Source organism: Mytilus edulis, chromosome 11 (genome assembly GCF_963676685.1).
Source record: "Mytilus edulis chromosome 11, xbMytEdul2.2, whole genome shotgun sequence".
Taxonomy (NCBI): Eukaryota; Metazoa; Mollusca; class Bivalvia; order Mytilida; family Mytilidae; genus Mytilus; species Mytilus edulis.
In genome coordinates, this window is record NC_092354.1 from 13,986,105 (window position 1) to 14,011,671 (window position 25,567).

Here is a 25,567-nt window from a genome sequence, read left to right on the forward strand (position 1 = left end):
TATGATAACTATTAACACCACTGAGTCAGTGCCACTGCTGTTGGACGTTTCGTCCCCAAGGGTTTCGCCAGCCCTGTAGTCAGCACTTCGGTGTTGACATGAATATTAATTGTATATAGATATAGGAAGATGTGTATGGTCATTTGTATAAATTTACTGTTTACAAAAGAAGGAATTTGTCGAATTACTAAGGATTTTCTTATCCTAAGCAAAGATTACCTCACCCGTTTTTGGCACAACTTTTTGAAATTTTGGGTCCTCATTGCTCTTAAGCTTTATAACTATTTTGATCTGAGCGTCACTGATGAGTCTGGTGTAGACGAAACGCTCGTCTGGCTTATTAAATTATAAGCATGATACCTTAAAGTACATTTGCACATCATATAATTATATTTTCACATCATATAAGTATAGTTGCACATCATGTAAGTATATTCGCACATCATATAAGGAACTTTGCACATCGTATAAGGAACTTTGCACATCATATAAGTAAATATACACATCATATAAGGATACTTACACATAATATAAGGATATTTGCACATATCATAAAGATGTTTGCACATATCATAAAGATGTTTGCACATCATATAATGACAAGTTCGCCACATATAAAGATAAATGCACATCATATAATGAAAATGGTCATAACAAGACAGTGTTGGCATTCCATATGAGAGCGCTTCGCAATCAATTGTGTATCTAGTTTGTTTTCCACAGGGGGAAAGATATAATTGACACCAATGTCGAACTCAACTCCTCTTGAGATATTGCAGTATGTCTTGACTATTGTTTTTATGAAAATAACAATTGATGCGCTTTTAGTACTGAATTGACGGACACATGGACATAAAGCTCCTATTTTAATGTCACTGTTGCCCGCATTGCGTTGCGCGGGAGATTAAAGAATAAACCCCGAAATAATGTCTTTCAATCTATTAACCTATAAGGAAGTATTGACAGTTTTTAAATAGAGAAACACAAGGTTGGATAAAGCGGAAAAAAATAACTAGATGATTCCTTTATCAAAATCTCCGTATTAAATTATTTTAAAGTAATCTGTCAATATTCTGAAGGGACACTGAAGTTGACAGAAACTTATTACGACAGCGCTGCGTGCCTCCCTTATTTGAGACACCTGGAACGTGTCTGAGATATGGAAATATGCCCACCTTGATCTTTTCTGGCACTTGTTTAATATTTGGCATCCGGTTGGCTGTGCATGATATATATCAATTCGAAGCCATGTCTAGCTAGGGACGTTCAATTTTATGACACCGTTATAATTTTGCCATATTGTTTAGTGAAAGTCTCATCATTTCTTAATAAATAACACTTGTATCAACTCATTGAAGAGTCAATAAGGGTTTTTATCGTCCTTCCCTTCGCCTATGTCATCCTGCTCTGTAGCTCCGTAATTCTAATATGAAGGTTTCAAAACGAGACCAGGCATTATCAGCGACGTCTAAATGTGAGAGGAGAAGTTATCAGCGACGTCACAATGTGAGAGGAGACGTTATCAAGCTTTCTTTTTTCAAGCGTAAAACTGTCATTGAGAGAGGAAAAAGACCAGTATAAGAACGATAAACAGATAATCGGTTTTTCTTCGTATATATACTGTAAAATATCAGCCGCTCGACATAATGTGAAACTTTTTAGCTGGTTCGCTGCGCTCACTATCCAAAAAAGGTCACGTTGTGGCTCACAGCTGGTATTTTACTATATTAATGTGTAGAAAACCGATAATCTATACGTATCAAGACAAAATTTCTACTTTCATCCCACATTTTATTATTTTCTAGTGGCATTCCAAATTTTCCGCTGTTCATCTCATATTTTGGAGACTTGTTTTGAGTCTTCTTCAGCTAAAGTGTCACGTGTGGTATACTGTATTTCTGATAACAAAATAGATAAATAAAAAACACGATAAAGGAAGAGATAATACTTATAAAAATATAACACTACAAAAGATGTGAATAGGGCAATATCGGTTCTATCAATAATCTAACATCTCCACATAGAATCAAGCTCTAAATCATAGAAATGTTGAAATATGGTAAAATTTAATAGTTATTCATAGACTATCGAAGATTTGTCAACTCACAAACTTTGCATAGGACACAAAACGAAATACATTACAACAATTTAATCACTGACGAAGTAACATATTTCAAAAAGCCATGATGTTTTAACAAGTTGAATTTTGTACATGGTAGACAATTTGACAATGAACAGAAAATATGTCGGAAGTATGTATTTTTTAAAACGAAAGTATCTTCTCCTAGGGTATATCCGTGAAACATTTTTGTTTTGAATATATACTTTGTGAGTATAGAAATTATTTAGAAATATGTGTGCTGTTATTACAATTACATATACATTTAAATATTTTCCACTTCCATTCACCACACCTGTTCTGTGGCTGAAATTCAAATATACAGGGTTATTTAAACTTTTTGATGAATGAAGTCGTGTAATAAATCATTGAAGTACTACCATGTTGAATACCTTTAATTATGTGTGTATACACATTGGGTTTAAACATGTTAAATGTCCACTGTACGTTCCTCGTCTTACCTGACTGCTTTGAATTTAAATTTGAATTATTCCCCTTGGTTTTAACTGATTCATAGTAATTGACCTCATAACATGGTTGTTTGATTTATGCAAATAATTGAGGAAACCATTTGAACGACATGGACTATTTGCAAGTATTCATAAATGCTATTGTTGTAGCTTTGATGGCTATGTACGTGTATGAAATTGAAAGGAAAATGGGGAAAATGTCGACTAAGCATGATCTAACAGGTAATGAGAAGTAAAACAAGTACAAGGCTTTGTGTAACACTAGTATTTTTACTTCTTTAAAGTTAAGCAAAACATAAATGAAAAGATAGTAGTTTGTCAAGACATTGCAAACATAAGTATTATAAATATTGGCTTTTATGTATAGGGCTTTTTCCATCTCTGTCGTTTTTGATGCGTTTTGTTATTTGATTTTGCCATGTGATTATGGACTTTCCGAATTGATTTTCCTCTAAGTTCAGTATTTTTGTGATTTTACTTTTTCATATGTTTTTTATTTGAACATTCACGTTAAAGGTATATATATCTAGATAAGCGAGTAGGATCGACAAACCCAAGCAAGTGTTATGTTCACTAATTGACAAACTATTTACCCGTTTACAGTTGAAAGGAAAACATCAGATATTTTGGTCTTCGGATTGCTGTCTGATTGTTCTATGCCTTACATATCCTTTATATCTGTCACGGACGGACGGATGGATAAGTCTTTCAGTGCTATTTTACAATATTGACCAAAGAATCAACGATTAGAATAAATACATTATTAAATAAACAAACAAACAAAAAAAAACAATTAAGAAGAAAAATTACATCAAATTATTATAAACATTTAAAGTCCAAATAAATAGTCCAACAGCTTCGGTAGTTTGTATATCCAGATTACTTCCCTATATGTTAGTTCGTTATGCCGGTTATGGCATCGTGCACGACAGTTCCACTATTATACGTAGATATTGTGTTTGTTGTATAATGTATGATTGCATTCAATCTGTATGACCACTCCTTAACACCGCAGCATTGTATTACTCTGTTGCAGGCTGGAACCTAATAATAATATAATTGTACAAACTCTTTAGTACGATTATCAATTTAGATATGCATTTTACTTGCACGTTCATGCAACAAAAACATGAACTCTATAATCTCACGTTCATAAAATGAACATATGTATTCTATTAATTTACGAAGATAAATACGCACATACATTTTATATGTAGCAAAATGTGTCATACTGTAAAAAATATCATAATTTGCATGATAGTTTCACGTACATAAGGAAATCCGGAACCTTGTACACATAAATATCACGTACATTCAATTTTTACCCGTAATTAACAATCTTGTTCTTGTTCACTAGTAAAACCGCATATATCTGAATATAAAACATTGTTTTCATATCTTTAAATCCGTTTACAAAGCATTATAAATTGTACAATTTACTTAATGGAAAATTGTCTGCAGAAGTCTGAAAGTTTCGGAAATTTGAAAAGCAAAAGTAACACACAGAAAAGTATAAATATATGTAAGAATAAAACACTTACCCCGGATTTGATGCACTATATACAGTAGAACCATTGTAGGTTAAATTTATATCTATAATACTAAAATTACGAGGTCCAATTTGTCAGCCGTCATCCCGTAAAAATGACGAATCACAGAATTCTACTTTATATATAACTAATATAGTACAAAGGTGTAGATTAAAAAATACACCACTCCAGGCCCTTTTGTTTTCCACGTGATTAATATTGCCAATAATTAAGAAGTTCCGGGTCGAGTCCGATACCGATACAAATAGTATATTCACCTGTAACCTATTACCTTATCTGTACGTTCCGCATCTGCCAGACGCACCACCAAACGGTGTATTCAGGATTAATATGCTATATCAAGGATTTGTTTACAAATCCTTGGCTATATACACTTCAATTTGTTAGAGGGCATGACGTAAAACAGCGAATCAAATAATTCAACTTTTTTATAACTAATATATGACAATGCTGTTGATTAAAAAAATACTCGATTCCAGGACCTTTTGTTTTCCAAATAATTAATATTACCAATAATTGATAAGTTCCAGTTCAGTCGACGGGTTCAAACAGAAAGATTTGAAAGCAGAGAAAAAACTGTGTATCTTATAATCGGCATGACTTTATCAGATGACAATACTAATACTAAAATAAGGCTTGCGCATAGTTATATACTTTAATTCAGTCACGGACCCGTAATATTACGGGTATGTTCTAGTATCAAATATGAAATGCTATAACGAGTGTGGCATCCTTCCACACCAAAATCCCAAGCAGAAATAAAATTACAACGTGTCCAAAGAACTCATCTGACCACTGTTTAAGAATAGCCAAACCTGTCCGAAGAACTCGATTGACCACTATTTAAAAATAGTCAAAAGGTGTGTAATTAGGCCAAGCCTAATCAGTGTGCGTTTAGACACAGATGAACCAAACTTAGGTCAAATGTAAATATATAAATAAAAGCGTATATTAAAACTATGTTTAAAATAAACTGTGAAAAAGAAGCGTCCTGCGCAAAAACCGCAAGTGCATTTATCTGATCATGACGACATTTTCACAAATCATTATCTATATACTTTGTTTGACTGTATGAATATGTGAATAACTCTATAAAATGCATCTGGATCGTGCCAATATCAATGAACTCTCATTCTGTGATTTTTGTACTCGGCCAAATTGATGTCTTTAAAATTTAATATGATATGCAACTTTTTTGATAGAAAAGGAGCTCGATGCATTAAAGATAGTATCTAAAAGTAAAGAGGACCAAACAAAAGCAGAGACAGAGAAACTAGCCCAAATAGAAAATCAACAAATCGCAGGGACAAGAAAACTTATTGAAGTAGAAAATCAACTAAATGCTGGAACAAGAAAACAAGCTGAACTAGAAAGTCAACAAAACACAGAATCAACAAAATTGGCTCAAGTGGAAAATCAACTACTCAAGTCAAATGAAAAAGGTTCGGCGCTATATTATAAGTAATCATAACTAATATACTTTACATATGTTTGACTTGGTCAACACGCTAATGTAACCAACACGTGAAATACTGACGAAAGTTTAGTATATTTATATATTTATTGTTTATATAAAATGTGAATTTTCGAAATACTAATGATTTTCTTATCCCAGACATAGATTACCTTATCCTGATTTGGCATAACTTTTGGTAATTTTTGGTAATCATTGCTTTTCAACTTTATATTGGTATGACTTCCTGATTATTTTGATCGGATCGTCACTGATTAGTCTTATAGTCTTATGTAGACGTAACGTGAGTCTGTCGTATCAAATTATAAGCCTAACACCTTTGATAACTACTATTTAAATGGTTTGGTGGATTGGGTTTGTTTTACAAATCATGTAAAAAAAAACACTTTAGTATTTGTGTTTTCACGACGTTTGGTGTAAATAACTCATCATATGTACCAGGATTGGAATTTTATATTTACGCCAGACGCGCGTTTTGTCTACAAAAAGACTCATCAGTGACGCTGACGAATAAAAAAATGTTAAAAAGGCCACAACGTACGAAGTTGAAGAGCATCGATGACCAAAAATGTTTGCCAATGTAGATTAACTGTTAATTGTTTACTTGAATGCTTATGGATCCCATATAAAAATACTCATAATGGTCTTTGTTATTTATAGTTTAAACAAAAAAAAAGACAGTGTCAGTTTTGTGTCTAAATTTCCCCAGCAATTAATTGAAGAAGCCAACTAAAATGAATTAACCTTATCAAGTTATTTCAATGGGTTTGTTGAAGCACTTATAATTTATGTGTGCGAATGTGAATGAAAATATGAAAGACATATCAGCCAGACATGTTCCGACAGGTAATAAGAAGTAAAAATATTCTAGGAAAAACAAAAATTGATTGCAATTTTCATTTTACGACTCCTATGAGATGAAATCGAAGAACACATGCATATTGATAACTAAATATTACCAATTTGATAAAAACAAAAAAGGTGGGATAGCCTACATAAAAATTCAAAAGAGAATTCAAAATGGAAAGTGCCTTAACAAATGGCATACACAAAATATATCACTGATGTTGTTTAAAATATTTGTCTCAAAGAATCGTCTATTAAAGTTGAACATATTTACTTAAGTCTTGAAGATAGTTTTGTGTATAACGTTACGATTTGGTTTGGGTATTCAGGTAATTCTATGTTTTTACATCTATTTGTCTTTTGAGTCATTGGATGTTATCACTTTAATATAACTATCTTCTATCAGTATAATTGTATACATATTTAGAAATTTAAAACTTTTCTTGTGTGTGTTATACTAGTATCGTAAGTTGTAGACGATGCACGTTCAAATATGTGACAACTTCATGAAATATGTTATTCTCTCTCGATAACACGTCGATATACAAGTCTACATAATACATATATACAATTACTCTAAATAACAGCACAACAATGTAAAATCAGCAAATTTGCAGAAACTTGGTTCTTCCCTAACCGGGGTTGGAACTCATGCTATTTGGATATCGAAGCAACATTATCTGCACTGTGTCCAGCGCTCCAATCCAAAGCACCGATACAGAACTGGTAATTCAGCTTTCGGTAGACTAGTGTTATCTTTCCTCTTCAATACAATATAGAATTGAGATACTTGAAAATAATTATTTTGATAAGTACGTCTGAAATAGTGACAACTCTAAAACATATCCATCAATTGCATCACCAGTGAAGGTGATATACGGCTGAAAACACATATTTCATTCAACATTCCTATAAAAACATTTGCTCCAAGTTTCTTGTTTTTTCTTCAGGGGTGACATACATCAGATGGGGTAAGGCAAAATGTGATGGACCCAGTACTGAAACAATATATTCAGGTAAATTAATGTATGTGTAGGAACAAAGCTTGTTACAAATGGACGCGAAGTGATAATTTCAGAGAAACAACTTGAGTTTTTCATAAAATTGCTTTCATTTAAGGTCTTCTATGTATCTACAAAAATGTCAGTATTCACCTCAAAAGCTAACAAAACCTTTAAACAAACTTACTTAGAAGGGACATGGTTACGATACGTTGTCATGTCATTAAAGATTGCATATTTTGGCTTTAATATTGATTCACTTATAGGGTCTTTGCATCGGAATTAAACATATTTATTCTAGTTGTTGGCATGACACGGGTTATGTTCTTGTGTATGGTGGAGCCATAACTTTTCAATCAGTTTAATTGAGGTCTGGAGCAAATAACTCACTATATATAAGTGAAAAGATTATTGGAAACATAAACTAGAAAAATTATATTCAATTTTAATCGAATATGATAAAGAAGTTCCAATAGGGTATCATAAGTGGAATAGAATTTTTAAAATGTGAAAACATAATAATTGAAGCTCGATATGTGCAAAAATCTATTCACAATTATTTCAAAGATAATAAACTGAAAATGTGCAGATGAAATTGTTACACTTTATTCTTCCAAACAAAGTTTTATTAAAACAATGGAAAATACGCCATAACTCTCATTGTAATTTTTGTAACGTTACAGAAGACTATAAACATTGTTTTGTAACATGCCACTTTTTAGATGAGTTTTTTGGGGAAGATACTCGAATTAGTTAAGTTTGATAGACACATTCTCACTGAAAAAAATTTAACCTGGGGATATTTAATTATTGATGAACATTATTATGAAATAAACTTTTTACTTACAGTTATTGTGTTTACTATACACAAAATACACTATTTGTCAGAACATAAAACACAAAATATCAATTATTAATGTTTTAGGTCAGAATTTAAAATAGGATTATTATTACAAAAAAAATATATATTAATATTGAAGGATAAGGGGTACTAGAAAAGATATATTCTTATATTTGACAGCATTATTGTCAATATTGTAATATTATGTGTATTTTACAGAACTCCTTGTACTTAAATTGTTTGATAGATGATTTTTTTTTTTTTTTCAAATTATTTCAATGAGTTTTGAAAGTGAAAGTACTTCTTCCTCAAATGTATATACTGTAACTTTAGATTATTCGTAGGATATGCAAATTATGCTTAATATATCATGAGAACAAGATTCTTATGTAAAACTACCATCCGTGGCTAATTCATTTAAATTTGGCAAACACGTGGTGAAAGAAATTAATCCACACAAAAAATAACAAATGAATTTACCGTTATACCGGACAACAGAGAAATACATTAAACCACAAACCAAATTCGGAACACGCTAAAAATAACCCGTTATTCTCAACATATATCAGATAGTAACAATATATATAAAGTTCATATTCAGAGTTATATTTGTAAAAGAATAAATAATGTATCAATGACATATAATATATAAACTAACAAAATTATAAATATACTACCTGAAGATACCCTGGTCTTAAGGTACTAAAATACAGGGATCTTTACTGAAATAGCTGTACCAGTGACGAAATCTGTTAACAGCATGTGATATATTATTGTTGAATAAAAAAAAAAGAGGTGTGGAGCTGGCATGTTAGTAACTGCTAGTAGTCCTTTGTTAATTTATGTATTATTGTCATTTTGTTTAGTTTCCTTTGTTACCTTTTCTGACATTGGACTCGGACTTCTCTTAAACTGAGTTTCAGTATGCGTATTGTTGTGCGTTGGTTTTTTCTACATTGGCTAGAGGTATAGGAGAGGGTTAGGATTTAAAAAAAACGTGTTTAACCCTGCCGCATTTTTGCGTCTGTCCCAAGTCAGGAGCCAGTGGCCTTTGTTAGTGTTGTATGATTTTAATTTTTGTTTCTTGAGTAAAACTCGCAGTTTAGTTTGACGTTCATTATTACTTAATTAGTAACACATTTGCTAAGGGGCCAGCTGAAGGACTCCACCAGGTGCGAGAGTTTCTCGCTGCATTGAAGACCTTCGGCTGTTGTCTACTCTATGGTCGGGTTGTTGTCTCTTTGACATATACCCCATTTACATTCTCAATTTTATTAATGGTTGTTTATCGTTGAAAAACCTTGCTTTTTCATCTCATTATAATTATTTTGAAATATGAATAGAGTAAGAGAGATGGTAACAAATTACATGAAATTAAACCTAATTTAGGTAAATGAAGGTGAACCACAATGTGTACCTTGCAACTGCAAGTATACTATTAAACATGTTTTAATTAATTGTATTGACTTTGCTGATATTCGTAAGAAGCATTTCAATGTCATTAATATGTATGATTTATTTAATAATGTTCCATTTGCAAATATTGTTTCATTCTTAAAAGAAATTGGAATATATTATAAAATATAAAAAAAATGTTGTTATATTTAAAACGATTTTAATTTTTATCACGTATCTTAGTGGTTTTTTTGTTGTTGTAAATAATCAATTTGCTTTAGTCTAGAATTTTAGTTTATTGAAAGACCTTTTGTCTGATTTTAAAATTTACCTTAAATTGTTATAATATTCAAACTAGCTCTCGCCGCGATATAGCCTTTCTGTGCTAATGCGGCGAAAAGCAAACAACAATCAATCAATATAATTATTTTTTTTATCTAAATTATCTAAATTTTCAATAGTCTACCACGTATTTTTTTCACTTTCAAGCAGTCAATAATGAAGATGCTGACATAATGCTTTTGTCCACTTTTCCCGACAAATATGTTGTTGTTCTAGACCGACAAATGCTCAAACAACATTGTTTAAATATTATATTGTTTAATATGCAATAATCATTATTTGGAATATATAAATACAGACATTTGAATTGACGTTTAAAAGTGAATCACACATTAAATCCTGCGTCATTTAAGGAAGTTAGGAAGATCAACAATCCGTTATTGTTTTCGTTAGCTACAAAAAAGACGAACAAAACCCCAGTCCTCATACTGAATATAAATACGTCACTTATGCACAACGAGTTATAGCTGCTTCATCCAAATGTTGAACTTGGCATCTTTTTAATGTTTTCCTACCATTTATAACAATAAAAATGCATTTAGAAATATAGTTAAATGCGTCCCATATAATCTATATTTCGATAGGTTTCACAAGGACGCATTCTTTTTAATACCGCATGAACAACGATCGTCAAGGTTTAAAACCGAACGTGTACATTATCTTAACAGTTAAGAATATTTGCAAAGCGATGATTCTTGAAAAGATTGATTACTTATTGTTTTCTGTACATACGTTAAGCAATACAATCATTTTCAAGAGTCTACTGAATGTGTTTAGCGACAAATCACACAAACTTTATACATTGAACATGTGTAAGAGAGCCTATTTAAGATATGCGTTCAATATCGAATTATTTAAGAATATTGATACAGGAAGACGTACTGTTTAATAATTTTGTTTTTACTTCTTTTAAGTGGCATTAATTCGTCTTCTCATTTTACCTTTTAATGTTATAGTCTTTGATTTTACCCGGCTTTGGATCAAACCAACGACCATCCATATTTGAGACAAACCCGTTATTACGATACCAGGGAGTCAGTCATTCTATATTAAATTACTATGATAAGTTTTGTTTCTTTTTCTACATAAATGAGTTTCATTGCGGTTGTTTTATATATCAATTTGTGTATGTTCTACGTGTGACGCTGAGTAGGGTTTCGATCTTGGAAATGAATACGTTAACCAAAAACTTATTTGCACTTTATAAAGGAAAAAGAAAAATTCTATCAGCTTTCTCTACTGGACAACCTTAAAGGATTAATGGTGCAAAGAGCTACATTTAAAATGAAAGACACGAATAACAACTGCACGACAAATAATTAACCCAATATTATCGACATGTATGTCGTTTATACCTAAAATATAAGTATCTTTCTTTTTTCCACTAAAATGGAATAAAAGCAACTTCAGTTTTTATTCAGACAATTTTTTCACATTCATGCATTCCCTCGTGGATTTAATGTCACAATGCTTCTGTTGCAATGATGGCCTTTATGTTAATTAATCGTGTGTCAATCGGTGTTCCTCATTCATAAAAAGAATGTCGAAATGATTTATTTATCTGATCAAGAAAACAAAAGCAATTAATTATTTAAACACTTATTTTTCAACAGGCCAAGTAGGCGGTGGAAACCATTTGCATTCAGGGGCAAGTGTGAACTATATATGTTTACCTAATCACCCGGACGCGGCACAGCCTCTGAAAACACATGATCTTTACGCTTATCTGTATGGAACAGAATATGAAGTATTTGACTTTAACCAACCACAAGGAATCAGGTCTGGTATTGCTGAACATGACGTTGCTTGTGCAGCATGCCTAGCTAAAGAAAAAATATCATCAATCATGATACCAGGTTAGCTTATTTGACAAAGCTTTTTTTTTTAAATGTTACAATGTATTTTTATTTTATATGTATATCTAGTTGACAGGATATTCCAGAGCTTGCATGCTTTTATCATAATTTCCATTTTAGAAATCTGCTCACAAGGACGTCATTAAACCGAAAGTTCCTAGTTTTTGTTTGTTTTCCACCGTGTCTAACATTAATATTCCAGAAATATCTCGACCTTAGACTTTCTTTCATTTTTTTTTCATTTTTCAAAATTATCGTTAATGATTGCTTGTTTAAATGAAACGGAAATACAATTCATTTTACATGTAATTAAACGAATGTTTAGACCCTGGTTCGTTTTCCTACTATCTAAAGCAAAATGAATACACACCAAATACAGAAAGCCTGCATTTCCTGGGTCCAAAGAAAGAAAGGAAGCTAATAAAAGGAAAAAGCGGTTGTTGACGTCCTTGAATGTTTTTAATTACAAATAAAGTTGTTGGGAGGAACAAAAGAAAGTATAGGTCGCCCTCCCTCTTTCTTTTTCGAGCTTCTGTTAATGATAAATTGTTCATGTTCTCTGGATTGTACAGATGGGTCATTTAAATTAATTCTATCAATTAATAATTTGTTTAATATTTATACTGGACGTTTTACGTTTTAGCCATGGCGTTGTCAGTTTATTTTTGATTTGTGAGTTTGACTGTCCTTCTGGAATCTTTCGTTCCTCTTTTAAAAATTATCATTCAAATGGTTAATTTGAACTTTTCGTTTCATTACTTTATCAAAACTTTTCCATCACTTTTTTAAATCAGCAAACAGTAACATATCATTTTATACCGGAACGTCACCTTCGTCAAAACGGAAGTAACAAATGATTTTCTTAATTTCGAAAAAAAACCTCAAAGAAACCAAAGTGTGTTGGTCTCCGTGTAAGAATCATATCACTTAACACTGGAAGGGACTTTGAGTTAACCAAAATCCGATCCTTAACAATAATCTAGAATTCAAGAACGACTCGTAATTGTTTCCAGAACAATTTGGTTTTTTTCACTAGGCTTATTCTTTCGCCTTTGTGTAGTTTTTGTTTAGCTATTAGACGATATCTGGTTATAAGGTATTCTACAGATAATTCGCGTTCTAAAATAACCCTTCTTAACAGAATACCTTATTTGTAGTCACAAGTATCTTGTCTTAGGGAGGGATAAATCTTACTTTGTAAAGAATCACTCTGATTCAAACAAAATATCCTCTGAAACTGACAAATCAATATGCTTGATTTCTTGATTGACAACATATTTGTTACGTTTTGAGGACAGTGTTTTTCAACAGATTATCGGCATTCCAATGGGAACCAATTGTACCCCTCTTCTCGCCGACTGTTTTCTTTACTATTATGAGGCTTACTCCATGCAGGAACTTCTCAGGAAGAAAGATAAGAAGCTAGCAATAGCCATTAACTTTACTTTCCGCGATACAGATGATGTTCTCTCACGAAATGATTCAAAATTTGGTGACTACGTTGAACTCATCTATCTTGTCAAACTTAAGATCCAGGATACAACAGACACAGTTTAGTCCGTCTCATATCTTTACTTACACCTCGAAATTGACAATGAGGGTCGGTTGAAAACAAAACTTTGCGACAAAAGAGATTATTTCAGCTTCCCAATTGTGAACACCTTATTTCTATGTTGCAACATACCAGCAGCGCCTACATACGGATTCTATGTCTCACAATTGATAAGATATACCCGGGCTTGTATTTCCTATTATGACCTCCTTGATGTTGCTACTCACAAGGAAGCTATTAAACCAAGAGTTCCAAATAGTTAAGTTGAAATCATCCCTTCGTAAATTCTACGGATGCCATCACGAGTTGGTTATCCGTCTTGGAATAACCGTTTCACAGATGATATCGGATATGTTCCTTATGTCGTAACTAGTATCCCCTTACCTTTATGCTAATGTGATCTAACGAATTAGACTATATACCGGGTTTGTAATAACATGAGCAACACGACGGGTGCCACATGTGGGGAAGGATCTGCTTGCCTTTCCGGAGTATCTGAGATCACCCTAAGAATTTGGTGCGGTTCGTGTGGCTTAGTCTTTAGTTTTCTATGTTTTGACTTGTGTGTTTTTTTTTGTCTGTTTGTCTTTTTCTTTTTTAGCCATGGCGTTGTCATTTTTTAGCCGTCAGCTTATTTTCAATCTAGGAGTTTGACTGTCACTCTGATATCTTTCGCCACTCATTTATACTGCCGTTTTTTGTCAGTGAATTTCTTTTATTACAAAACTATTGTTCGTTTGCAAGGTTGATTTCATGTGTACAACCCATCCCCTTTTCCAGGAGAACATATTAAGTCCCGGTCAATCATAACAAGCTAATAGTTACCCCATTAACATGTCAAACTTAGGTATTGTTTACATGCATGCATTAAATGAATACTCTTATGTTACGTATTTGTTTAAGGTATGACCATGATATTTGGTCTGTCTATGAAGAAATAACATCAAAAATGTGGTCCACACTGAATAACCCACGTAGCGGGTTATTTTAAAGTGCGCACTACATATTTAAAGGTGTTTTTTTTTCGAATAGACAGAAAACATATTACAGTCATTTCTTATATTTTAATTCTAAATTCCATTTAAAACCAGCGTAAATCATGAAAAAACGTTGATGACTTCATGGTCACATGTCAAAACTATATCTATGAGATGATAAACAAAACACTGTCAGCGAATCTGAAGACGCGTTACATCCAAAATTAAGTTATTATCTTTTATAACAAATTGTGTGTCATACCTTGTGCATATTTTAGTTAAAACAAGTCTGAAAGAAAGTATGTATTTATAAGGTAACGTTGTTGATTGCTTAAAACTAGTTCTCAGTAATGTAATGTTCCCACATGTCTGATAGAAAGTATGTATTTATAAGGTAACGTTGTTGATTGCTTAAAACTAGTTCTCATTAATCGGGAGTACTCTTAGATCGTTACTTATTTTTGTTCGTATCTATGATATTTGCTTTTGTTATTCGTGCTAATGAGGGGCCTCGGTGGCCGATTGGTCAAAGTTGTTACTACTGTAATCACTAGCCAGTCAACACTGAGGTTGTGAGTTCGAACCTCGCTCGTGCAGGTGCAAGCGAATTCAATCTTAATTGAATAGGATTGTCAGTTTTCCTATCGAAGGTCGGTGGTTTTCTCCGTGCACTCCGGCTTCCCCCACCAATAAAGATTGGCCGCCAAGAAATAGCCTAAATGTGGTGCTTAAAAGCGGCGTTAAAACACCAAAATTCAATCAATCGTCGTGCTGATGTCATTAGTCAAGCTATTTCCAACATATTGTTTATCAGTATGTGCGAATGTTGTACTGTAATACCTTTGTCCGAAGTTATCGATTACACACAAGTTAAATCCATGTATATATTGTAAATACCTTATCCAAAGTAAGGAGCCAATGATTTAGTATTTGTGGTTTTGTGCTGCCTGTTGTATATAATCTCATTATAGATACCATGATAACATTTTGTATTTACATAGTTATCAAACATTGTCAAAGGTACAAGGATTATAATTTAATACGCCAGACGCGCGTTTCGTCTACAAAAGACTCATCAGTGACGCTCGAATAAATAAATGTTAAAAGGCTAAATAAAATACGAGGTTGAATAGTATTGAGGACCAAAATTCCTTGTTTCTTATTTTCGTTTATTGTTTTTTCATTTATGGGAAGTTATTTTTTTCGTTTGAAGTGTTTTGAATTTGATTATGTCAGGGTATTTAACAGCTGTGTATGGATTTTGCTCACTGTTGGAGACCATGCTGTGATATATAATTAGTGGGTTTCACGCGAGTTGCAATCACTGGGTCATTCATGTCGTACCTTGTACCTATTATACAATATGTTTAAATTAAAACCAAATGGTCAAAATTATCCACTTTATTGAACGAAATATTTCAGGAAGGAAAACTTGTTACAATGGATGGACAAAAGAATACGAAGGAATTTTAATGTCAGGATACCACAGGCATGCTGCTGCATCAGAATTCGCCTGTGTAGATAGAGACGCTGAAGCTATACCAGGTGGATCTAACAACGAAAATGGAAAATTATTTTATCCTGTAAAAACACAATGCGGGTCACTAAAATGTCCGCCATATATACATGACACAGAAGTATTGTGTGTTGTTTGCTCAAAATAGCGTTGGAAAGATATTGTATCGGTTCAATTTTGAATGTCAAAGATGTTAGCAAATCAGATAAACATTAAATATTGCTGGTCCACCTATGGCAAACATGATCAAATAATTCACTTGGAAAAGATCTCAAAAGAAGGCGTTTACTTTTACAAATAGACAGTGAAAAGTTGTTCTTATCATTAAAAGCATACAGAGCTTTTACCCATCAACTTTATATTAAGTGTATCTGATACAAAACCTTTTGAATTATTTAATGATAGTTTACAATGCTTCAAACTGTATTCTAGTAAATGGTTCTTTTCGGTCGATTGTTTCTGGACCGCAATGTCAAATTCATAGATTGAGCCATTTCATTGACTTAATTTTTGAAACCATAATGCCAATATGTACCTAGTACTATCTTTGATAAAAACAAAAAATTAAATCATTTACCAGCTGAACTGTTTAAATTATGTGAAATGTTGTCTGCGAATTACAAATTTTGTATATTTTTATATATTTATATGTGTTTCTGTTATTTTTTTTAAACCAAACAGTTTTCATACATTTATGACAATTATTAATGATGGTTATTTTAAACATTCGATTTTCACATTCAATATTCGTTTTTGAATATCCGTAGGTGACATTCAATGCGTTAAATGTTTTAACTCGGCTTAAGTATACACTTGGCTATGGTTTCATTTCAACACAATTTTAAGAGGTTCCCACACATAATGAATTCTTAATTTGCTAAGCAGTAGTTACATGTTCTAGTAACACGCATTACTGTATCGTTCAGACAACAAGGATACAAACTATTGAACTTCATATTTTAAAACAAAAACCTTGGGAATACTGGGATGCCATCACATAATGCACACAAAAAATACAAGAAAAATTTGATAAAGAAAATAGCCCTTACACGTGTTTATATTAAAACATACAGAAATAAATATTTTATTGTATTCTTTGTTAGAAACAGTCGTCACAGAAATTTTCAATCAAAATACTACTGCATAAAAATTAAAAAGTAAAATAACAACAATAAGTTCCTAGGCAAATGGCAAAATCTGAACTTCAAACCCATCAAAAAAATTTGATAACAACTGTCATATTCATGACTTGGTACAGCTATTTTCTTTTGTAGACAATGGTTGATTTAACTTCGGTTTGTGTCTAGCTTAACCTCTCGCTTGTACTACAGTCGCACAAAATGCCATTTTTTACAAAAAAAACAATGATTTATCTTTTGTCAGAACCATGAATACTGTATTCCTTTCACCTTTCTTTTTTTCATCACGGTTTCCCATTGCCAGTTCTTTCTGGTTTAACTCCAGTACTTAAAAGAGGGGCGACAGATCCTAGAGGGACAGTCAAACTCATAGTCCTCACCATATTTCAATTTTCGAAATCTTTCTATTATTTGCACACGCCTTGTCACATGAAAATCAACTTAATTAAAAATGGTGTGTGAATATAACGAATCAAAAGCTCAAGTTAATGTCTTTTTACATTCAAAAATCAAAGGACGCTATCTAAAAATTGTTTTTCAACATTTCGATGTCCAGACCAAACCTGCTTTAGTCTATCAGCATCTGGTGGCTGAAGATCTCAGTATATGATTGGCCAAGTAAAAAAAAGAAAAATTTAGCTATCAGGCTGATCAAAATGTGCTAACATGTATTAGAAAAATTGACAACCTCATATAACTTTTCATATGCGATTTGATCTCCGGAATAAATTTACTACTACGAAGAATATGTCATGCAGAATTTCGGTAAATCAAAAATGAGAATTTATTCGATAATCATTAGGGAAAAAGATTCTGACATATATATATATTATATATATCATTGTGAAACTACCCCTTTACAACGAGGGCAAGCGCCAGCGGGGTACTCACACCTGCGTCATCTAAAATACACATCATAGTATTTACAAACAACATTATATGATTGTAATAAAATGGTACAAGATACTTGCAAATATTTAAAAGTCTTATAAATACAATAAACGTTAAAATATCATAATACATTGGTTATTTCGTAAAAGTACATTTAAGCGACAATTTTGTATGCATATATAATCAGAAATCTTTCGTCCATAAAAGATTAAAAAAAAATTATCTTGAAATTAAAAACGATCGCACATAATTCAAAATATTATACGTTAGAAATGTTATCAAGTAGAAAAGAACGTCCATTCATAACGTCTACAAGTTATTTTTTCACGATCTTATCTAAACTAGTACCTAAGTCTTGAGTAACCCAGATCACCTATCATGAACTGTAATTGTGATAAAGGCGGCAACTCTGAAAAACAGAAATCCATTTTTAAACTCTCGAAACATGCTTGTATGTCAGTACTTGTTCTTGTTATGATAACCTAGAAAGAAGGACAATTTAACATAACGTGAAAGATATTCTCAGTCGCATTTGAGGAACATAACTGACACTCATTATTTGTTATCAGATTCATTCGTTGAAGCGTTTAATTGATAAGCAGACAATTCGTTCTTGCTAAAAAAAATGATAGCCTTAGCTTGTTGAGTGAAAGTCGTCAACATTTGATAGATATGGCTGCTTACGTTTAACAACCACAAAGGATTGGTACAAGTTTAGGCTACTCTTTCCTAAAATATTAGATAAATGAGTATTGGTCGTTTCGATACCATAAAATTTATTAAAGATATTTACGTTTATGTTTCCATTTGCATAATGGTCAAGACCCGCAGGCTGTAGAATAGTTTCGATATTTTCTATATATAATCATCAATTACATTTAACAGGTATAATTTCATTTAGGATAATTTTAGACAGCCGATTATTGGGCAGGTTTTTTAATATAGCGTAGTATGCAATTCTTTGTCTATCCATACATCTATTTACTGACTCCCAGACAAATTAGCTCGAAGCGCACATTTAGGTATATTCATTTTTGTGTTTAGGATGATTTTCCCCACTTTATATTGAAAACTTTCTAGTAATTCGATACAGTCTGGAGCTGGCATGTCAGTTAACTGCTAGTAGCTAGTCTGATGTTATTTATGTATTATTGTCATTTTGTTTATTTTCTTTGGTTACATCTTCTGACATCAGACTCGGACTTCTCTTGAACTGAATTGTAATGTTCGTATTGTTATGCGTTTACTTTTCTGCATCGGCTAGATGTATAGGGGGAGGGTTGAGATCTCATAAACATGTTTAACCCCGCCGTATGTTTGCGCCTGTCCGAAGTCAGGAGCCTTTGGCCTTTGTTCATTTGTATTATTTCTAATTTTAGTTTCTTGTGTACAATTCGGAGTTTAGTATGGCGTTCATTATCACTGAACTAGTATTTATATTTGTTTAGGGGCCAGCTGAAGGACACCTCCTGGTGCGGGAATTTTGCTGTATTGAAGACCTGTTGGTGACCGTCTGCTGTTGTCTTCTCTATGTTCGGGTTGTCTCTTTGACACATTCCCCATTTCCATTCTCAATTTTATTTCTGGGATGACGGGAACCATACTGAACATTAATACGTCAGTGATGGTCGAATAGCCGACATCCACAGAGAATGTCAAAATTTTATACGAGTAAAATCCCCATGTTCACCTAAAATACGAATTGCATGATTTATTTTCCGTTGAATATTTTTTCTTATTACCTGTAACCAGAATCTTCGACTTGGATGAATTAAACTGTAAGCTCCATTTTGAGACAAATTTATGAGCTATGTTTAAAAGAATTTGTAGCTCATCTTCCGTGTTTCCTAACAGGACAATGTCATCAGCGAATAAGAGACAGTTAATTAACTCAGAAGCGATGCTTATACCTAAATCCTTTAGCATATCGTATAGGTCAGTCATTAAAACGGAAAAGGTTAGGAGATAAGACGCATCCTTGTTTAAGAACAAATTCTTGATCGAATCATTCAGACTCATAATTACCAAGAAGGACTTTATTCCTAACATTCTTATATAGTGCCCGTATAATCTTCCAGCATTTACCATTTTTCCATAGGAGTCCAACAGTCCATCCCGCCAAACATTATCGAAAGCCGAACAAGGAAGGCAAGACAAGTCTTTTCCTTCCTTGACTTTTTCATCGAACAAATTCCGTTAAGTGTAAAAATGTGATCCACCACCCTCCTGTCTTTTCGGAAAGCACCTTAGTTTTCCGCAAGTATCCCTTTATCTTCAATATAACCTATAAGATTACGTTCAATTAGCTTACAGTATACCTTATATACATTTGCTGTGAGAGTTATACCTCTGTAGTTACTAAGAGAGTTTGTAGAACCACCTTTGTGTATGGGTATAATGATTCCTTTATGCCATTCATCTGGAATTATTTCTAGATCTGTAATTTTTGTAAAAATATGAACAAGGGAGTTTAACAAGATGTCCCCACCATATTTAAGAAATTCGTTAGGAATGTCATCAGTTCCACAGGCTTTTCCAGATTTGAAACTTTTCAAAGTCTGTGAAATTTTTTTTCGTCGAAAGTAACCGATAGAGGAGAATTTGATATTAATACATTTTCGTCAATATTTGTAATAAGGTTTTTACCATCTTTTTCAAGTTCATCATTTTCATTTTGAAAGGAACCTATGGAGTTAAAATGCTTGGAAAGGACATTATTTATCTCATCCTTATCCGTTAATCTTTATCCGAATCACGTGGATCGTTTAGCTCTATAGGACCTGTATCAGTTCAATTTATTTTCAGAAAATTCCAAAAAAAACTTTTATTTGATTTTTGCATTGATACATTTATCATTAAATTGTCAGATTTTAACTGAGGGTTCTTTTCGTTTGATGGCCTCTTGTACTTTCCGATTAATAAAATTCTGTCAGTCTTTTGCCAATTTCGTCATCATGAGCATGACATTTATTATGGGTGCAGTTTAATCTATTGACGTTGCGTCGTTGTTATATTATAGTTCGTTTCTGTGTGTATTACATTATAACGTTGTGTCGTTAGTTTTCTCTTATTTTTGAGTGTAAATTGACATTGCGATAAGACGTGTCACGGTACTTGTCTATCCCAAATTCATGTATTTGGTTGTGATGTTATATATATGTTAAATTTGTTATTCTCGTGGGATTTTGTCTATGTGTGTTTCATTTTAGTGTTATGTCGTTGTTCTCCTCTTATATTTAATGCGTTTCCCTCGGTTTTAGTTTGTTACCCCGATTTTGTTTTATGTCCATGAATTTATGAGTTTGAACAGCGGTATACTACTGTTGCCTTTATTTTAAAAAAAAAATCAAGTTTTTTTTATCCCAGAAGTCTTTGTAATCTTTTACGGGTTTATCTTTACCGATAGCTAACATTGCAAATTTTTTCTACCGCATTTTTTCATAAATCCAAGAGTCGGTTTGCATCGTTTATTTTGTCACTTTCTTTGGTAAATTGGCTCATATTTTCATTGAGTTTTTTTCTGGAAGCGAGTCCAGTCTGTTTTATCATTTATTTTCCAAACGGGTTTATTATGTTGTGTCTTATTCTGTACAATAGGTTTACAAATTAGAGTTTATCTTATCAAAACATGGTCTCTGGGCAAGTCGAACCTGTCTGAATCGTCTATGAAAAGACTAGAGACATTTTCTGACAAGCTTTTTGTCAAAAATACATAATATATTGCGGACCTCTGATTTTTAATAAAGCATCGGAAATGATCCGTAGAGCAATTCATTGTATTTGCGACTGTCATTTGACTTGCGTCAATGAGCTGTAATAAGTGATTCCCGTTGTATGACGGTAAACTACATAGTTTATTTTTACCTGAATACTCGCAAACACCAACGCAACGTCCGTTGAAATCGCGCACGAGTAGTACTGCATACCCCATTTAAACGAGACGTTTCGTCTAGTAATTGGAACATTAATTCATATGTGTTAGATTTATTTGTTCTGTCGTTCGGAAAATAAACTACACCTGTTGCCGTTTTCACGTTATTTCTTCTCGTTAAAGTCCAAAGCCGTTCATATGAATCTGATTTGCTATGCCATCTTTTTCTTAACTACCTTGTCGCGTTTTCCCAACCCAACAAAAAGATGTATCTAAGTTAGGTGGTCGATTGATATATATTTTTTTAAATGTTTTAACCAAACCAAAAATACCAACATTATTATCTTTCAAATGTTTGTTTACTTCATGTATTTTTGACGTCATACCACGAATATTGAGATAGTCGATATTAAGAATGGTCTTACCATGAGAGCGACGACTAGTTTTCTTTCCGCGTCTATGATGACTATATTTTATTGCATGCATTTTCTTACTTTTATCAATAGGATCTGTCAGAATTGCCAAACTTTCCGGCACTCTCTTCTTGGCCAGTAACCTAAAATTTACATACCTTGGCCTAATGGCCGGGTTCATTACAATTATGACAAACAACATAAGTACCATGCCTACAGACAGAAGTCGAAATGCTAGATTCGCCACAATACCAACAGAAAATGTCATCATGAGTGTCTTTTATTTTTCTATAGTTATTTGGTGTTTGTGAGTGACCAGCAGACCTATTATAATCACCATACAACGAGAACGATCGATTGTCTAAACTATGATATTGTTTATCTTGCCTTCGGTCCATGTGATAATGGTTGTTTTGTCTTCCCGGGTTCCTACTGTCTGGACGCGTTTTATTATAATTACTAGCGTTGGACGACTTCTTATACGAATTCTTATTGGAAGGACTATCCGCCTGTCGTCCGTTGAAGGGTTTACGATTGTTAGACATTTGCTGAAAGTATAATCCATAGATCTGTTTCTTCTTTCAGAGCACGATCATGATCAAACTTTGGTTCCAAGTATTTAATGTTAAGGTTTTTGGCCAAGTGAACTTCATCAGGTTCATACATATTAACATGTATAGAGCCATTTGATAGACGGAATTTGTCGTCATTGTCTACATAGTGTTTCATCATTGGCAATATTTTGTAGGATGCTTTACTAATGTTTCCGAATATATCGTCTAACCGTGGGCACAGTCCTGATACCACTTCATTCTGGCTTACCGATTTTGCCTTTAATGCCATTGTCATGTAATCCTCATAAAATACGTCGAGGTGGACATTTTTATCAAGACAGTCATTACTACCGACTAGAAGAATGACGTTTTCTAGTCGGGTGTCTTTTGGTTATTTCAGCAATTCGGCTGTTATGTCGTTTACCTTTCCACCTCAAACACATTTTGGTTCAATGTCAAGGACAAAACGATCTTGAGTAATGCTGCGAATAATTGAACTTCACATAAACAAGGTACCACTTGGTTTCGGTTTTTGGGAAGGTTGCAGAGATGCACGTTTAGATCTTGTGTAGTTTGATCTACTGCTTATGTTACAGACCCTGTTATCGTCATCACTGTCGGAATCACTGTTACGAGTCGAGCAGTAAAAGCTAGTGATGATGACTTAGCTTTATTGACAAGATCACGCAGTCGACTATTTTCTGTTAGTTAGGATTGAATTTGATCGGTCTTTACAGATATATCCTTAACTAAATCAGTATTGTTCTGTATAACGGATGACAGTTGCGATTACACTACTTTATACAAAGTGCGTCATTGTACAAAGATCCAGAAAGCAACATTATCATCTTTATTTACCGACAAACATTTATTGTGATACCATTATTGACACCAATTACACTGAATCATATCACCTGCAGGTGGTTGTTGGCATATGCACATATTTTCATTGATCGCATGTTTGTTCTTTGCTGTTTTTCGTTTCTGTGTTGTCACTTTAGAATTATCGCTGGTTATTTTTGTTTTTGCTGGAATCAAAACTTCCGTTTCATTGATTTCTATATCATAAATAGCCTGTTGTTGCTCGCTATTTGATTTGACTACTTGTTTCTCTAATGTTATACCATCATCAGGTAGTTCCTCCATACTTGTGTCAGAAGAGGTTTCTGGCTGATGATGACCGGCGGTGGGTGTTTATGGTGTGTTGAGCTGATCCAGGCTAAGCTGGTCAAAGGAATTTAAAAGCTCAAACTGAATCGTTTCCGTGATTGGACTTGGTTTTTTTTGTTTATGTTAAGTTTTCTTTCACCCTTTAAACGCTGGCTTTCGTTGTTCAGGGCATTTGAGATATAGTGACATGATGTTCTAATAATGATATCACTTGTATCTGGTGTGATTTCTTTCATTTCTTTAATCATTAAGTCTCTATATTTGAATTTATTAAACGCTTTCAAATCTTTTATTGACAACTCATTTCGGATGTTCAAGTACGATGACTTAGTTATTCGTGGATAAGGGGATTTATTCAATTTCGATAGTAAAATTATCGAATAATTAAACAATCACTATTATAAACATGGATTTGTTGTTTTATCCGTTGTTGTCTATGTTTGTAGGTAATAGTCACATCTTTAGTTAGGCGCAAAATGATGTCGTCCAAAAATTCACCACTGTCAAATGGAACATTGGATGGATCTTTATATAAACAGGATAAACACAACAATGAAGCGTCTTATATGTCATTACATACGCATCGACGATCAAGTGGGTTGTCAAATAAGCCACTATTGAAAACAACGAAACGTCCGATTTTCCATAAAAATTACAAGTTCATGCTGATGAGTCATCACAAACGCAAAGGCCACTTATGGTAGACTAAAGCCAGGTAATATTATTATTTTTAACCCTACAAACTACATTTCTACTATTCCAATACAGATGTATAGGTAACACGGGTACCGAATGGAAGAGACCACTATCATTCTTCATGACTTTCTGCAGTGAATCAAACCACAGGAAGGAAAGAAAATAAGAGAAAATCTGCATCCATACTTCAATGCAGAAGACAAGAAATTTGTGAGAAAATACGAACTTCTGGATTTGTTAAATATGAAATTGAGAAAGGAAATGGGGAATGTGTCAAAGCGACAACAACCCGACCATAGAGCAGACAACAGCCGAAGGCCACCAATGGTTATTCAATGTAGCGAGAACTCCCGCACCCGTAAGTGTGCTTCAGTATGTATGTTAGATTGAAACTCAAAAGTAAACTCTATATATTGCCTAAAATATTTCTAAACGGAAATTGTAAGGGTTGTTGTCTTGATGATCGGAAAAGTTCTTTTTTTTAGCTAAAAAAACAGTCATATTATATATATTTCAAAACAAAAAGTTTCACGAAGTCACTCAACATTGATGAACCTTAGCGTTTATTTAAACTTATAGTAAGATCAAGACAGTCCTACGCAGTACAGCCTTTGGAATTCTATGACATTAATTGTTAAGCGCAACATAGCTAAAGTAGAGTCAATGTATACACTATTCCTTGTTACTTACCTTGCAATATACATGTGTTCATGTACAAACATGCATTTATACCTGGGAGATATAAAGGCATATATGTAAAACAACAGACAATATCTTTGTTTATCATGTATTTAGTACTGAATACAGCAATTTTGAATATCTAATAAAGGTCTTTTTTTCCAGTCTGTATCACCTACCCTGTATCGCATATCTCGTTTTGCATAGCTAAACCCG

The 25,567-nt window shown here is 33.0% G+C and overlaps 1 protein-coding gene across 1 annotated transcript; it reads left to right on the plus strand.

Moving 5' to 3' along the window:
- The first annotated feature begins 2,633 nt into the window (after positions 1-2,633).
- Positions 2,634-16,173, plus strand: LOC139494757 (uncharacterized). The gene is made up of 5 exons (XM_071282957.1): positions 2,634-2,811; positions 5,342-5,581; positions 7,410-7,475; positions 11,652-11,894; positions 15,846-16,173. Exons 1-5 carry the CDS (start codon positions 2,700-2,702, stop codon positions 16,085-16,087), a joined length of 903 nt encoding a protein of 300 aa, XP_071139058.1. The 5' UTR covers positions 2,634-2,699; the 3' UTR covers positions 16,088-16,173.
- The last annotated feature ends 9,394 nt before the right edge of the window (positions 16,174-25,567 follow it).